Source organism: Falco cherrug, chromosome 11 (genome assembly GCF_023634085.1).
Source record: "Falco cherrug isolate bFalChe1 chromosome 11, bFalChe1.pri, whole genome shotgun sequence".
Lineage (NCBI taxonomy): Eukaryota > Metazoa > Chordata > Aves > Falconiformes > Falconidae > Falco > Falco cherrug.
The window spans coordinates 22,149,449-22,165,120 of NC_073707.1; the positions used below are offsets into that span (position 1 = coordinate 22,149,449).

At 60.9% G+C, this 15,672-nt stretch overlaps 3 protein-coding genes across 13 annotated transcripts in view; 1 reads left to right on the forward strand and 2 right to left on the reverse strand.

Annotated features, from left to right (window-relative positions):
• Positions 1-211: 211 nt before the first annotated feature.
• Positions 212-7,469, reverse strand: MUC7 (mucin 7, secreted). Of its 4 annotated transcripts, none has more exons than XR_008734548.1 (6): positions 7,332-7,463; positions 5,521-6,244; positions 2,476-2,865; positions 2,142-2,258; positions 1,741-1,826; positions 212-1,497 (listed from the first exon to the last, which is right to left on the reverse strand). XR_008734548.1 is itself a non-coding variant. In XM_055724149.1 (6 exons), exons 3-6 carry the CDS (start codon positions 2,801-2,803, stop codon positions 1,423-1,425), a joined length of 645 nt encoding a protein of 214 aa, XP_055580124.1. In that variant the 5' UTR covers positions 2,804-2,865; positions 5,521-6,244; positions 7,332-7,469; the 3' UTR covers positions 212-1,422. The 4 variants fall into 4 exon arrangements, 3 of the variants coding, with proteins under 3 accessions (XP_055580124.1, XP_027667646.1, XP_027667647.1); XM_055724149.1 differs by having other exon boundaries at positions 2,437-2,865; positions 7,332-7,469; XM_027811845.2 differs by lacking the exons at positions 5,521-6,244; positions 7,332-7,463 and adding an exon at positions 4,055-5,230 and having other exon boundaries at positions 2,437-2,865.
• Positions 7,394-11,542, forward strand: LOC102058225 (deoxyribodipyrimidine photo-lyase-like). The gene is made up of 11 exons (XM_005443687.3): positions 7,394-7,518; positions 7,715-7,775; positions 7,940-8,222; positions 8,407-8,552; positions 8,702-8,884; positions 9,066-9,224; positions 9,561-9,759; positions 9,861-10,013; positions 10,292-10,413; positions 10,513-10,672; positions 10,869-11,542. The coding sequence occupies exons 3-11, from the start codon at positions 7,991-7,993 to the stop codon at positions 11,021-11,023; spliced, it is 1,509 nt and encodes a 502-aa protein (XP_005443744.1). The 5' UTR covers positions 7,394-7,518; positions 7,715-7,775; positions 7,940-7,990; the 3' UTR covers positions 11,024-11,542.
• A 439-nt stretch (positions 11,543-11,981) lies between these two features.
• Positions 11,982-15,672, reverse strand: part of RUBCN (rubicon autophagy regulator) — a 32,435-nt gene continuing 28,744 nt past the window's right edge. For all 8 annotated transcript variants that reach the window (XM_055724141.1, XM_055724136.1, XM_055724138.1 and 5 more), the window contains 2 exons: positions 15,523-15,616; positions 11,982-14,622 (listed from right to left, as the gene is read on the reverse strand). In XM_055724141.1, coding sequence (XP_055580116.1) covers positions 14,459-14,622; positions 15,523-15,616 — 258 coding nt within the window. In that variant the 3' untranslated portion in view covers positions 11,982-14,458. The remainder of the gene's footprint in view (positions 14,623-15,522; positions 15,617-15,672) is intronic.

Consider the following 15,672-nt stretch of genomic DNA (forward strand, 5'->3'; position numbering starts at 1 on the left):
GTGATCCCAGGGTGCCTTTCCCCATCCTGTCGGGCTGCTGGCTCCTTCCCAGCTGGGTGACAACTTGGGGAGCCCAGGAACCATCCCCAGGTTTGGCATCCCACAGCCCCATGTGCCTCCTCCCAGCCCTCCCCATGTCCCATGCCAGTGCGGCGCAGGCTGCCCCTGAGGAGCGGGGATCAGCCAAAAACAACCCCTGACAAGCAACACAGCTATTCTGCTAGTTATTTCAGTTTTCAATCTCCCGGCGAGGTGACTTGCTTAGGCTAATAATTGCTTCAGTTGGATTTTATCTGGCTAATTAATCAGTTAATAAATGACTTTGCTGCAGGAGGACAGATGCTGCGGCCGACTCCTTAGCTGGGGACTGGAAAAAAACAGGGAAGGAGTACAGCCCACGGGATTTCCACGGCCTGATGGTGCACACAGCTGACCTGGCAGCCATGGGGTGTCATGGGTTAGAGAGCACCAAAGTGGGGACCCCCAGCCTCTCAGGGTGCCAAGCCATCCTCGGCAACCTCTGCAGCAGCCCCTGCCAGGAGGGGACAGCCTGGAGCCTGTCTCTCCCCCGTGAAGCTTTTGGGACTCAGCTGGTTTTCCTTGCTGGTACCTCTGCTAGACAGTGAAGCTGAAAACTGGGGAAGGCAACTTGGAAAAAAAGAAGTCATCATCTTTGCCATGGAAAACGTGGAATTTCCTTTTACTGCCCAGCCTGTGCTGGCATGGGTGTGCTCCTCTGTCAGCAATACCGCGGGCAAGCCAGGGAGAGCCCGTGTGCTGGGCTCTGGGTCCATTCGCCCTCCGCACTGCAGGGCTCAGGACCTTGGCTGGCCCTGGGACGGGGCTCAGGTGGGAAAGAGGGACTCTTTTCCTCTCCTGCCTCCTTCCCAGAGCCACCCCAGGCTCCATCTTGGCCTGCCCTGGATGTGAAGCAGCCATGGAGCATCTCTTGAAGACCTCAGGCACCACAGCCTCCCCAGGTTGCAAATCCTTGGAGGTCATCATCACCAAGCCCCCAAGTGCCCTGGGCACAGCAATACTGGGGGCTCCAGGTCTCCTTTCTCTCACCTGTCGGTCCCCAGCGTGGCTTCCATGGCTGAGCCAGCTCAGTCCCAACTGTAAAAGCCCAGCTCACTGGCAAAGCTTGGCGGAGAGGGAGTCCACCACAGAAGCCAAGTCTGGTGGAGGGTGGTGGGAGGGCTCAGGCTCTAGAAAGGCTGTGGGAAGGGGCAGGGGCACCCCAGCCTACGGGGGGAGGGGGCACTGGGGGATCCTCTGGGGATGTGCAGGGAAGGACGGGAGGTCCCAGGTTCAAGGGGAGCTGCACCAGTTACACTGAAGGGCTGCACTACCATGGAGCAGGGAGCTGGGAGCAGAAGGCTGGCAAGTCCATGCAGGTGCCAGCTGGGCGAGCAGCGGTGGTCAGGTCCTCCTCTTCCCTCGCCACTCCACCGCCAGGCCGGCGCATGGGAATGTTGTCTGCAGGTTCCCACGGAGCTGTGGGGAGAGGGCAGGTGTCAAATGGTGCAGGAGGGGGTCTCCTACCCCTGCTCCCCACCTAGGAGGGGCCTGCTCCTGGACCACAGCAGCCAGCGGAGGGTCTTCCCTTCACCTGAAAGGGCTCTGGGTGACATTCAATGCAATACGCAGCCATTCCCCTCCCACTGCCTGACCCCCTCCCCTGCTGGCTGGAGCGTGGCTGGCAGATGCAAAGTGGCATCCCCTCCCGGCACACCTCACCTTGGACAACACCAGCTCCTGCACCATGGTGTTCTCCAGGTTCTGGGGGACCATTAGACGCAGTGACAGAAAGAGGTGTGATGCACCTAGGGACAAAAAATGTGGCTGTGGTTATTGCCCTTGAACCTTGGGCTGCATCAAAGGATCTAGCTATCTCTCCCCAGATCACTGTCACAGACAGGTGACCTCCTGCCACGTTAATCATGTCATGGACACCCTACACTGTCAGGAAAACACCTCCCCACCTGTACAGCAAACCACACATCCCACAGAGCATCAGTGCCTCCGTATTGAGGGCACCGCAAAAGCAGTGGGGCTCCAGGACCCCCTGCACTGGCCCCTGGAAGCCCGAAGCCACCAGTTCTGGGGTGGTGACGATGCCCACAGGGCACTGCACTTACTGGTGTTGGATGTGGCAGTGGGGCAGGTGGATGTCATCACTGACAGGTCTGCAGGGGTGCTGGGTGTAACCTCTGGGATCTGGGTTGAGTTGGTGGGGGGGGAAGAGGTCTCTGTGCCTGGGCAAAACAGCATTACGTTAGCTCTGCCTGCAGACAGGTGCGGGATGCTCCTACTCCCAGGATCCTAAATGAAACCAACTACACAAAGCTACCCGAGTACATGCCCAGCATCCCTGTGGAGATTTGCCACCCTAACCACACCCCTGTCTTCCAGATGTGCCACAGCTGCACCCACCTGTGGCTGTGCTGGGAGTCTCAGATAATGTTAGGGTACCTGAGGTCAGCCCCACAGTCTGGCTGGAGGTGTCAAGGGTGTTCCTGGATGTGGTCCCAGCTGGTCGGCTGGGAGTGGGGTTGCTCCCAGGGACCCCTGTGCTGATAGCAGGGGTGGCCATGGTATCTGCCAGCGTTGTCAAGGGCTCGGCTGAAGCAGCTGTCGGTGCTGGTCCAGTGGGAGGAGGCATGGTGGGAGGTGAGGTGCTGCCAGTCCCCAGGGATGTGCTGGATCTCTGCAGGGTGGAGGCTCCTGTTTCAGGGCTGGAGGGAGGGAGGGTGGCTGCAGCGGTGGAGTCGGTGGTGGGCAGCAGTGGTGAGGTCTCCATAGGTGTCAGGGAGGTAGGGAGAGTCAGGGACACGGTTGCTGTCACATCCGTGACAGTGGTCCCTGTAAAGAGGTTGGAGAACAAGGTGCACAAGGGCTGGCAGTGAAAGGCTGAGACCGTGGCTGTGCTGGGCATGGTGCAGCATCACCACCACAAGCTCCCCAAGGGACTCAGAACTGTGTGCATCAGCTCTGGAGCACTGGGAGTGGGGATTCACCGTCCTGCAGGGATCAAACTTGTGGATTCCCTGAATTGGCATCAGCAAGGCAGCAAGGTAAACCCTCCAGCCTGACAAAGCGGGAACAAGCCATGGGCATCCCTGGTCTCAGGGCAGAAACTCCTGTAGGCACCAGTGCTGAGACCCAGTCCCCCACCACCTTCACCGATCCCTGGAGGAAGTCAGACAAACCCGTCCGACGGGAAGAGCCGTGCAGGAACTGGTGACCGTGAGACAGGCGGGAACTGCAGCAGCAGCAGTTTACACAAACCCCTCTGCTGCAGATAGTCAGGAACTGATAGCGCCGGGTGTAAATAATGGCAATGGGGGAACCAGCCCCACAGAGGAACAAAGCCCAGCTTGCAGCTCAGGGCAAGTTGTTAGAGACGTGCTGCAACCCACGAAGGCTCTGCAGGGGGGTTGAAGGGTGCAGAAGGGCATCCTCTCTGCCCTCACAGACCCCATGCCAGGGCAGCATGCTGTCCCTGGGGAAGCCCAAGCATCTCTAACCCCCTCCAAAAGGGCATACTGAACAGCCTGGCTGCCCAGGCCTCGGTCAAGGGGTGCCTGCGAGGTGGTGGCTTGGAGATGCCAGGCTGGATTCCCAGGTGATCCCAGCACAAGCCCGGTGAATGTGGGGCTTTGCTCACATAGGGATGGGGAACCGAGCCATGAGCCACTGTCTGCTTTCAGCCAGCCCCACCAGAAACTCCCAAAACCCCCAGCAGCCTCTCTCTTCCTGAGCAGCTGCAGGCGGCAGCGAGTTAAATAACAGTGTGGGGAAGGACAAAAGCCTGATCCCAGCCCATGCCCAGGTAGGTGTCTGCACTGAAGGGTCTCATCCTCACACAAAGGAGCAGCTGTAAGCCCACCTCAGCTTCCCTTTTAGCAAACAGCAAACAGCACCCACAGTGTTTTACCCCCTGGACCCCACAGGCGCCTGCTGTGGGCAAAGCACCCCACCACCCTGGGGAACGATGCTCCCCACCCGCTGCCCACCCCACGGAGAGCATCACATCCCGCTCAGCCCTTACCCAGTGTGAGGTGCAGCACGGCGAGGCTCAGCAGCAGCAGGGGCAAGAGCAGCCCCCCTCCCTGCCTGGCCATGTCTGGGTGGGTGGGAGCCGATACCCCCGCTGCAGGCACTGCTCTGAGCGCTCCCCACAGCCCAGCACTGGGGTTCCTGGGACTCCTTTGCCCGCCAGAGGAAGAGCATCCAGGTGGGTCCTTTTACTCCCCAGGTGTTGGCAGCGAAGCGGAGGATTCCACCCAACACGGACACTCCCAGGGATGGGTGCAATGCCAAGCAGGCATCAGCTGCGTGGCTGGACTCAGAGCAGCCACGAGCACTGGGCAGGGCAGGCTGCCCAGGCCACCGCTGCAGCAGACCGGGTCCCTTGCAGCTGGGGACCCTGCCGTCCTCTGCCTGCTCAGGGGATGGCGGCCATGGAAAAAAGCCCAGGGAAGTAGCCAGACTGCCTGGGACTGTCCCTGTGCCCCGCCACAGGGGTGATGTTCGGTGGTGGCTCCCACCACCAACGCCCTCGGGACACAACAGCCCGCTCTGCCCGAGCGAGCGTGAGGAACTGGCCGAGAACAGGCGACGCTCAGGAAGGGCGTGCTCCGGGCTGAGGGTTTGTCCCCTGGGCTGTCTGTACAGGCATCACTTCCCCGTGTCCCGGCATGTCACGGCTGAAGCACACCACTGACAGCTGGAGCCGCTTCCTTCTTCTCAGGGTCAGGGACAAGACCAGTCGGAGATGCCTGCAGGCACTGGGCCAGGGCACAGGCGCTCCGCAGGCAGACAGGCATGCAGGGCACAGCCACCCTGCTGCTGTGCAAGTACACTAGGGCACTGCCACGGCACAGGCGCACTGAGGGTGTCACCAGGGTGCAGGAACCCTGCTGGGGTGTCTCACACTGTAGGCATTAGGCCAGGGTACAGGTACTCTGTCAGGATACAGTTGCTCTACCAGGGTACGGGGACATCGGAAGCACATGCACAGCCAGGGACACTCTCCCTACACGGTTCAGGGACACGGAGGGGGCTGTCACCAAGGTACAGCTGCAGCCCCAGGGTAAATGCTCCTGGGACAGCCACCAGGACACAGTCACACTGCTGGGACACAGGTGCCCCACAAGGAGCACTGCCAGGATGGGGTACAGTCACACTGCCGGGGTGCAGTCTCACTGATGGGGTACAATCACACTCCTGGGGTACACGCCCACAGCCGAGGGCCCCCGAGGCCCCGCCCCCGGGAGCCCCGCCCCGGACCCGCCCCTCCCCGCCCCAGCCCCGCCCTGCGTGGGCCCCGCCGCGGCCCGGGACCCCCCCGCCGGGCGCAGAGCCCGGGGCTGGGGCAGCCGCCGCACGCTGGGGCTGGGGGCCGGGCCGCGGGCTGGGGCGGGGAAGCCGGGAGCGCGGCGGGAGCAGGGACACCCGTGGGGACTTGTCACCCTGCTCCTGCCCCTGGCCTGCCGGCGGCCGGGCTGCACTCACCCGCAGCGGCGCTGGGGGTCCCGGCTGCCGTCGGGCTGGTCCTGGCCGGCTGGCTGGGGGCGGGGGTGCTCCCGGGGCCCCCCGTGCTGGTGGCGGGGGGGGGGGCCGGTGTCTGGCGGGGTCGTCAAGGGCTCGGCCGAAGTGGCTGTCGGTGTCAGCGTCGGTGCGGTGGGAGAAGCGGCGCTGCCGGTCCCGGGGGAAGCGCTGCCGGGCGGTGTGGCCACTGCTGGCCCGTGGGCAGTGCCGGTGCCCAGCCAGGCGGAGGGGAGGGGAGCGGAGGTGGCGGGGCGCAGCGGGCTTGTTTCACCCCCCGGCCAGCTGGCAGCCAGGGCCGCGCTGCTCCCCACGGACAGGACGATGGTGGCCTCAGCACAGCTGGGTGTCATGGCCACGGCGGTTGGAGCTGGGGTGCCGGGGGCGAGACCCAGCTCTGTTGGGGTGGGGTCAGGCTGCGCCACAGTGGCGGCAGGGCTGGGGGCTCTGCTGCCCCTCGCCTGTGGGGTGCTGGTGCTGGAGGGTGCCAGGCTGCTCCCCCCGGGCGTAGCAGGGCTGGCGGTGAGGGCGTCCATCGGTGCCTCTGGGGTGGAGGCTTCAGGGCTGGAGGGAGGGGTGGTGTCTGTGGTGGTGGAGTTGGTGGTGGGCAGCAGCGCCATGGTCTCTCTGGGTGTTGAGGAGGTGGGGAGATTCGGGGATGCGGTGAGTGTCACATCTGTGGTTGTGGTCCCTGCAAACAGGTGGGTGAGGCACACAAGGCTGGTGGTGAAGGCCTGAGACTGTGGCTGTGCTGGGCATGGTGCAGCATCACCACCACCATGAGCTCCCCAAGCTATGCGTCAGCCATGGATTATCAGGAGTGGGGATGCACCATCCTGCATGGAACAAGCCCACGGGTGTCCTGAACCATAACGTGATCGTCAGCAAGGCAGCAAGGTAAACCCTCCAGCCTGACAAAGCGGGAACAAGCCATGGGCATCCCTGGTCTCAGGGCAGAAACTCCTGTAGGCACCAGTGCTGAGACCCAGTCCCCCACCACCTTCACCGATCCCTGGAGGAAGTCAGACAAACCCGTCCGACGGGAAGAGCCGTGCAGGAACTGGTGACCGTGAGACAGGCGGGAACTGCAGCAGCAGCAGTTTACACAAACCCCTCTGCTGCAGATAGTCAGGAACTGATAGCGCCGGGTGTAAATAATGGCAATGGGGGAACCAGCCCCACAGAGGAACAAAGCCCAGCTTGCAGCTCAGGGCAAGTTGTTAGAGACGTGCTGCAACCCACGAAGGCTCTGCAGTGGGCTGAGGTACACAGGAGGGGACCTACATTTGTGGCTTAAGGCTTCCAAGAGGTACAAGCCTCAGGTTTATTCCTTGTGCTCAACTCAACACTGCTCTTGCTTTGTGTTGAGTGCAAACATAAGGACGGCATTTGCAGTTTTGCAGGCCCATGACATTCTGGTGATGCTGTCATCTGGGCAGGGCTGTTTGGCGTTGCTGGGCAGGTCATAGCAAAGGCAATGAGCCCAAGAGGGACCAGTATGCAGTACAGGGTTCCAGCTGGGAGCATGGTCTTCTCTGCCCGGACAGAGACACACGTGAGAGGCAAAAGAAATCAAGGCAAGCTTGTCGCTCCTGCGTTGCAAAGCACAGCCCTGTTTGCTCGCTGGGATAGGGCTGAGATGTCAGAGAGTAAAGAGCACCCACAGTGTCTCACCTCTGTGGGTGAAGCCACCACGGGGTCACCCACCACCCTGGGGAACGATGCTCCCCACTCAGCGCCAGCTCCACAGACAGCACTGCATCCAGCTCAGCCCTTACCCAGCGTGAGATCCGGCACAGCAAGGCTCAGCAGCAGCAGCAGGGGCAGGAGCAGCTCTCCTCTCTGCCCGGCCATATCCAGAGGCAGCACCCCTACTCCGCGCCTGGAGACAGGACCCTGCACCCGGGGACGCAGGGTGAGGGGATGGTGCCAGCAAGGAACTACGCTGCCGAGTGACGGCTGAAGGTGACCGGAGCCGCTTCCTTGTTCCCGGGGGCAGGGAGGGGAGGCACCGGCGGGCACTGCCACCCCCTTCCCGGGGGCCGGTGCTGCGCTGATGTCCCCGGCGCGCCCAGGGGCGCGCCGGCGACGTCGGCGCAGCATCGGCCCCGCTGTGTGTGTGGGCGGTGCCAGGTCCTGACGCCACGCCCCTTCTCCAAAGACCACGCCCTTTAGCCTCGCCCCCGGCTTGTGTAACACCCGGAGGGCCGCGTGGTCACCAGGTAGGGATGGGGGACCGGGGTGGGGACCGGCATCCCCGGGTACCGGGATAGGCAGGGCACTGGGAGCGGGACCAGGGCACCGGCATCCCCCGGGCTCTGGGGGAGCAGCGGGAACCGGGATGGGCAAGGCACCGGGAACGACCTGGTCCCGTTTCCCCTCTCAGTGGCCGCAGGCAACCACGCTGCTCCGGGTGCTGGCCCGGGCAAGCCTAAGGATGCCGCGGGGGCAAAGGAAGCGAAAGGCCGAGGGCACGGAGCTGCCAGGCGTGTCTCGGAGGAGGAAGGAGGAAGAGGAGGCCGTGCAGGAGGCCAGGCGGAGGGCGGCCCCGTCCGTGAGAGAGTTCAAGTACAACAAGAAGCGTGTTCGCCTCGTCTCGCAGGGCTCAGACCTGAAGGAGAATGCTCGGTGCATCCTTTACTGGATGTCCCGGGACCAGCGGCTGCAAGGTACAAACCAGCTGGGTTTGTGTGGAGCTCCCATGGGTGGCAAAAGCCTTGGTTGCTTCCCACAGGGGGCCTTGCAGCTGGTCCCCCCTCAGCGGGGGGACTGGAGGGGATTCCTCTTGGGAAACCGTGTCTCCATCCCCTCAGCAAACATCCCCGAACACTGTCCCATGTCCTTTCTCCGCAGATAACTGGGCTTTCCTCTATGCCCAGCGCCTGGCCCTCAAACAGGAGCTGCCTCTGCACGTCTGCTTCTGCCTGGTGCCCAAATTCCTGGATGCCACCATCCGTCACTACGGTTTCATGCTGAGGGGCCTGCAGGAGGTGGCCGAGGTACAGCCACTGCAGGGATGTCCACACTGGGAGTGGGACAGGGCTCCTGGGGAAGGAGGGGGGCAGAATCCCATCCCTTCAGCAGATGGTGGTGGGATGGGGTCTGCAGAGGCATGAACCATTGCATAGCCCTTTGCCCCTTGCTGCAGGAGTGTGCAGAGCTGAACATCCCCTTCCACTTGCTGCTGGGCTACGCCAAGGACGTGCTGCCCGTGTTTGTGGTGGAGCACGGCGTGGGTGGGCTGGTGACAGACTTCTGCCCCCTCCGCCTCTCCCGGCAGTGGGTGGAGGACGTCAGGGAGCGTTTGCCGGAGGATGTGCCGTTTGCGCAGGTGGGTGCCCACACTCTGGAAAGGGAAAACTCCGGCTAGTAAGATGTGGGAGAAACTTGTCTCCTGCATTTCGTGCCTGCAGAGGTGTGCTGCAGTGACCTGAGCAGGGAGTAATTGTTTCATGTATTTGGTACCATTTGCTTATCCTGCTCACACCCTCCTCTGCATCTTTGCTTGCCAGGTTGATGCCCACAACATTGTGCCCTGCTGGGTCACCTCCCCCAAGCAGGAGTACAGCGCCAGGACCATCCGGGGCAAGATCCATGCTCAGCTCACCGAGTTCCTCACCGAGTTCCCCCCTGTTATTCGTCACCCATATCCCCCCTCCTGCCCGGCAGAGGTACCAGCAAGAGACAGCTCCACACTCACTCATGGCCAGTCCCAAAGAGCTTCACAGCTGCTTCATGATCCTGGGAGGGGATGGCAGGGGATCGGGACAGTGACCTGCCTAAGGTCATGCACAGGTGCCGTGGAGATGGGGATGACCTAGGGAAGGGATGTTCCCACCTTGTTCATTCAGTTCTCACATCCCTGCCATGCAAGGATGGTTAGGAAAAGAAGGCTGGTATGAGCTGGGGACTTGCTGGTCCTTTTGTCCCCTAGATGTCCCCACTCAGAGCAGCCCTGGGCTGAAAAGCATCTGCAGACATACTCATGCTGCTTGGTTGCCACCCAGCCCATCGCTTGGGAGGCCTGTTATTCCAGCTTGCAGGTGGACCGCACCGTGAAGGAGGTGGAGTGGGCAACCCCTGGCACAACTGCAGGGCTGGCTGTACTGCAGTCCTTCATCACAGAGCGGCTGAAATCCTTCAGCTCCCACCGGAACGACCCCAACAAGGCAGCGCTCAGCAACCTGTCCCCATGGTTCCACTTTGGTGAGCATCCCAGGCTTCCCACTCTTCAGCAGGACCAAGCAGCCTGACTTACTCGGTGGCTTGGACCTGCAGCCTAACTTGCTCCCTCTCCACGTCCCCAGGCCAGGTTTCCACCCAACGAGCGATCCTGGAGGTGCAGAAGCATCGGGACAAGTACAAGGAGTCAGTGGATGCATTTGTGGAGGAGGCTGTGGTGCGGCGGGAGCTGGCTGAAAACTTTTGCTACTACAATGAGAACTACGACAGCGTGCAAGGTAGCATCTCAGGTCGGGTGGCCAATGCTGGGGGCTGGGCGGGTACCCAGCAGGTCACTCCAACTTGGCAATCCCTTTTCTGCTAGGGGAGGGGCTGTGGGGGCACTAATGTGCCATCATTCTATACCTTCTAGAGGTAGGACAGGAGCTGGCACATGCCCTTTTCAAGGCTGGTGCCTCCAGGGTATGGTGCCCTCAGCAGCCCAGTTCTCCATCCCTTCTTCATGACCCTGCAGAAGTGGGTTGCTCAGCATTGCTCATCATCATCTTGCTCGCAGGTGCCTACGACTGGGCGCAAACCACCCTGAAGCTCCATGCCAAAGACAAGAGGCCTTTCCTCTACAAGCTGCAGGAGCTGGAGCAGGGGGCCACACATGATCCCCTCTGGAATGCTGCTCAGGTAGTGCCCGGCATCTCTCCCACAACACACTGAGCCTTTTCCCGAGGGGCAGAGGCGAGCTGGCATGGACTGACCCCTGCGGCTGTCCCTTTCCCCCAGCTCCAGATGGTCCGGGAGGGCAAGATGCATGGCTTCCTGCGGATGTACTGGGCCAAGAAGATCCTGGAGTGGACCCGCTCCCCCGAGGAGGCCCTTCAGTTTGCCATCTACCTCAATGACCGCTATGAACTGGACGGGAGGGATCCCAATGGATACGTAGGCAAGTTGCGGGATGGGCACAGGGGGTGGGGTGTCTGATCTCTGATGGTCATGGCCATGGTGCTGGGGGGTGAGGGCTCTCTGCAGACAACCCAGCCCATGCTCCAGCCCATCCTGCTTTGCACCCACATCTCACCTGCTCTCTGGATGCCTCTGAGCAAGAGGGAGAGCTGACACTCTGTCCCCATGCCCACCAGGCTGCCTCTGGTCCATCTGTGGCATACACGACCAGGGCTGGGCAGAGCGGGCCATCTTTGGGAAGATTCGCTACATGAACTACGCTGGCTGCAAGCGCAAGTTCGACGTGGGCCAGTTTGAGCGTCGCTACGCCCCCCACACATGCTCCCAGTGATGGACAGTGTGCCTTGAGATTGCTCATGTCCCTCTGTGCTAGAGGCAGACATGCCCCTGCAAAGATGCCAGCTCGCACTTTACGTGCTGGCCAGGCGTTGCCCCAGGTGCTGCTGCCAGGCTCGCTGTAACAGCAAGTCCCAGCGTTCTGTAGGTCTTTTCTCTGCCATCACCCCCTACTCGAGCTGCCGCACTGGGGCAGCTGCTGGAGCCCCACAGGACTGTGCAGGGCCTGCCTGCTGCCACGGCTTCCTTAACAGCTGTGAGAGCCCATCCTCAGCGTGCCCATGCCTGCCAGAAACCTCCTCCACAGCCACCATGCTCGGGAGTAAGCTCAAGTTGCTGTTGCTGCTGTGAAGTGCAACTTAGATTTAGGCTCAGCAGGGGTTTTCTGCGGAAAAGCCCCCCCAAAAGCTGGGTCCCTATGCCATGCTGCCCGGAGGGAAGCCCTGCTTCGCTCCATGCTGTGCTGTGCTCACACATGCATCCTTCAACAGTTGTTTTAAAGTTTACAGTTTTATCTCCTGTGTCTGTGGTGTTTATGGAGCGACGCATGAGCTTCTGCAAGGGGAGAGCCGGGCTGTGTAGGACAGGGATGCCAGCAGGGACGGGGCAGCCAAGGCCATGCCCCTGGGCCCCTGCCAGCAGCAAAGACAGACTTTACAGGGAGCCCCTTACTCAGTGGCTTGTACCTCCTGCCCGAGCCCCATGGGCAGTTTGCAGGGGGAGGCCCCAAACCAGAGGGATTAGTCAAGGGGTGGTGACAACAACCCGCTCCCAGTGACACCTGGTGATGCATCACCACTTGCGCAAGCTGTCCCCCCACTGCCCACTGCCATCAGTTAGTGCATCCTGCTTCCCCCCTGCCCCAAGGGCCAACAGCCCCTGCAGCATTGACCCCAAGGTGGGGGATACACACGATTACCCCACCTGAAATGATGCCACAAGCCAACCAGGCCCCTTATTAACTTAGTTTATTAGGGACGGCATTTTTGTTGCTATGCTGTGCAATAGTCCCCAGCTGACAGCCGGGGCAGCCCCTCGCTCTCCCTTACAAAGAGCTCACCGCCTTGGCCAGTTCCAGTGTCACTCGTAGTGGTCAGTGCTGGGCAGCAGTGGCACTGCTGGGCACAACCCTGCCCTGGAGACCTCCACCAGGTTTGCAAGTCTTGCTGCTGCCAGATAAAGTCCACGGCAGAGGGTGGAAACCACAAATAACCCTTCCCTCTTCTCTAAACGTACTCAGTGCTTCTAGAAAGGGATGCAGGCAGCCACTAAGCTGCTGTCCCATGACATTAAAGTGCTTCAAACAAAACAGGGTGGATGGAGGTGTGATGCTGAGGTGGCTCCAGGGAAGGGGGTGCCAACTCAGGGCAGCAGCAGGAGGGCTTGGCTTGGGGTTGGGGACAGGCACGAGAGTGTCTGCGGTGTCTGGCAGCCCCAGGGCTTGCAGAGACAGCGAGTGAGCAGAACAGCTGCTCCCCTGGGGAAAATAAGCGGAAGCAGGACAAGAGGCAGCAAAAAAACCCAAGGGAGCAAGTAGGGAGCCGAGCGCCCTTTCCTGGGCTAGACCTGGCTTTGTCAGGATGCTGCAAACATGGGAGAGATGCTGCCAGCCAGCAGCCTGGCCCCCAGCAGCGAGGCTTGCAGCCACCCTCCCCAGCCGGGCCCCACGGCCACCTCTCCTGGTCCCAGCCTCTGGCCCCCTCCCCAGTCCTGCCACCCCACCAGGGACAGCCTACGAGGGGTCACATCCCAGCCCCAAGCCAGGGTACGTGCTGAAAGAGCCAGTGCCCCTAGATGCCTTCTGCCAGTGTATTGCTGCCCAGACCCTCGACACACTTCTTGCACGTACACAAGCCACACTGTCCGTCCAAACACCCCACTGCCACCCCACATCCCACCCATGCTAAAGTGGTGCAGGACACTCACCTGTGCCATGGGCTAAAGTATCCCCCTGCGATGCAGAGGCACCTCCTTGGCTGACTGCCAGCTGCAGAGCGCAGAGCTCACCTGGTACCGCTGGGTCCGACCCGCAGAGCCGTTGGTTGTGGCAGGCAGCTCTGCGTCAGCAAGGGACCAACCCTTTGGAGCACCCCAGTGCCAAGCCCCTCTAGCCCAGGCACCCCCACTGCAAGCAGGCTGCCTGGCCACCCTGCCGCGAGGCTTTGCCTGGCTCAGGGACCCCTCTCCCAGGGCCAGTGGGAGATCCACTGGGCGAGCAGACACCCTGCAAATGCCAGCTCCATCCAGGGGTGAGCAGCCAGGAGCAGGACAGCCCTGGGGGTTTTATACCAGTGAGTCCCAAGCAGATCGCATATCCCTTAAAGAGGCATTTCAAGCAGCACCTCCCTGGGGGTGGGCGGGAACACAGTTAAAAATACAAACAACTGCGTAAAAAAAATAAAACCAAATCCAGCAGATTAAAAAACAAAAACCCAACCTAAAAGAACAAACAGACAGAGGCTCGGGGGATGTGGCCAGAGGGCTGGCTCTTCACCCGCATCCCAACGGGTCTTGGGCAGAAGGCAGCTGCACAGAAGTCAGGTTGCGGTGCCACCAGAGTGAGGTCCCATGTCACCCTCAGAGGAGCACATGTGCCCCCCAGGAAGGCAGACCGGCAGCATAAGGAGGAAGAGGGTTGGAAGCCTCGCTTACTGCATCCCCTAGCTGTGGGGATCTGCCTCCACCAAAACCCCAGCAACACCAGTCCTTGTGCAGCTGCAGCAGGGGCAACGCGCCTCTGCAGCACAGGCTGCGGGTGGAGGGCAGGGAAAGCAGCTCAGCACAGACAGCATGGAGAAGTGAGGCAGAAATCTGGCATTTTCACCACTGCCACCTCCTCTGCTTTGATCCTGGAGTGAGAGCAACTGCTCTCTGGCAGTGTCCCAAGGCAGATGTGAGAAAAGGAGCTGTTAAATGCACAACCAACCCCAAACCCCCACCCACCTTCCACGCACACAACCCTCAGCAGCAGGACAGGGGATCGGAGGACTCAGAGAGCTGACTCCCCCCTCCAAGGAGCAGATGTGGGCAGAGCTTCCTAGTATACAGCTGATGAGCAGAAAGTACTGACCCCACAGGGGACCCTGCCAGGAAGCAGGGCATGGGGACAGGCAGCACAGCCCTGCCTGGTCCAGCATGAACAAATGCTTGGAAAAGGCTCCTGTTTTGCCTGCAGGACAGGCAGGAGCAGCCACCTTTCCCCAAGCAAAGGCATTGGAGAGCGTGAGTAGTACCTGGAGCAGACCTGGGCGATGGAAGACACCCCTTCCCCAGCCCAGCACTACCGCATGGGGAAAAAGCAGATCCCTTCAAGACAGCGCTCCAGGCCTCCTGATAGTCCTCCTCATCTCCAGTCCATGTGGCTCAGTTTCTGGTGACAAAGGCCATGCATGTAAATAAACCCACAATCTGCTCCTCCACTGCAACTTGCTCATGTGGCTGCCACCGTCTCCGGCTGCTCCAGCTCATCTTCGTAGTCTGAGATGTAAGACTCCATGCTCTGCTTGGCCAGCAGCTCTCTCCGGGCTTGAAGCCGCTCACAACGGGGACAGCGCGTGGATTTGAAGCAGGATTTGTGGTAGCAGGCTTTGCACTCTGCAGGGAAGAACATTGCTGAGGGCTGCCAAAGGCTGACACAGACTGCCTGATGCCCTGCACCCTGGGCAGGGCTGCTCCAGGCTTGTCCAGGAGGACATTTCAAACCAAAGCCATGGCAGAACAAGCACCAGAAGTGAGGGTCCAGCACTGTTCTGGAAGCAGCAACAAGTCAGGGTCCCTGCACTGGCTTGCAAAGCCTTTGGGAACACAGGTGCAAGGTTTCCTGCTCCACACAAGGTCCCTCCCCAAACTTCCCTGATTCTCCAAGGAAACAGTGGAGTCACTGCCCCAAGTTTTCTCTGGCACTGCACCTGCCACGCCAAAGCTTGCCTGTTGTCAGGAACCTTTTCAAGCTACTTCAGAGGCTAGTCTCAAGCTGCAGGGACAAGCTCTGCTTGGCCATTAGTACTGGGCGTTATCAAGGATGACTCCTGAAGGGGCCCAGGGATGTCCTGGCAGGCAGGAAGGGCACAGGGACAAAGCCTTCAGGCTCCCTCTGCTCTACAAGGTCAGCTCCAGCCATCCAAGCAGGGACAGGGGACATGCGTGCAGGCTGCAGCCTGCCCTGTAACCACAGCAGAAGGGAAGCCAGGGCTCCCAGACACCCACTTGCTGTGGTCACAACCCGACTGCCCGCAGCTGCTGGGGCAGACAGCACACAGCATGGTCAGGAAGGGACCTACATGCTCCACCGTGCCAGCAGCTCTGGCCAAACACTGTTAAAATGCTGATCTGCTGCTGTGATAACATGATGCAGAGACAGGCCATGCACAGAGGCACTCTGGTCTGGCTGGCTCTGGCTCTGTAACTCTTGCTAGCACAAATGCCACTGAAACTGGAAGCTGACCTTCATGGCCCCAGGGTCTGTCCCCTACCTGTTTCTCCTCAGCATCTCACCTTCACATGTCTTGCACTTGTTGAGCTCAAAGGGGAAGATGATGTCGCCCTCATTCTGGCAGAACTCGCAGATGAAGCCCTTGGCTTGGCACAGCTGGAAGGAGAAAAGGTGAGGAACAAGCAGCTAAACGCTCCTCATTTCCCCAGCAA

Bases quoted from the DNA above. Each gene is read 5' to 3' on its own strand.
- MUC7 (XM_027811845.2), bottom strand. From the start codon at position 4,127: ATGGCCAGGCAGGGAGGGGGGCTGCTCTTGCCCCTGCTGCTGCTGAGC. The intron at 2,866-4,054 runs GTAAGGGCTGAG...ACCTCTTTACAG, and splicing joins CGTGCTGCACCTCACACTGG to GGACCACTGTCACGGATGTG. The intron at 1,827-2,141 runs GTAAGTGCAGTG...TTTTGTCCCTAG, and splicing joins CACTGCCACATCCAACACCA to GTGCATCACACCTCTTTCTG.
- LOC102058225 (XM_005443687.3), top strand. From the start codon at position 7,991: ATGCCGCGGGGGCAAAGGAAGCGAAAGGCCGAGGGCACGGAGCTGCCA. The intron at 8,885-9,065 runs GTGGGTGCCCAC...TTTGCTTGCCAG, and splicing joins AGGATGTGCCGTTTGCGCAG to GTTGATGCCCACAACATTGT. The intron at 9,225-9,560 runs GTACCAGCAAGA...GTTGCCACCCAG, and splicing joins CCCCCTCCTGCCCGGCAGAG to CCCATCGCTTGGGAGGCCTG.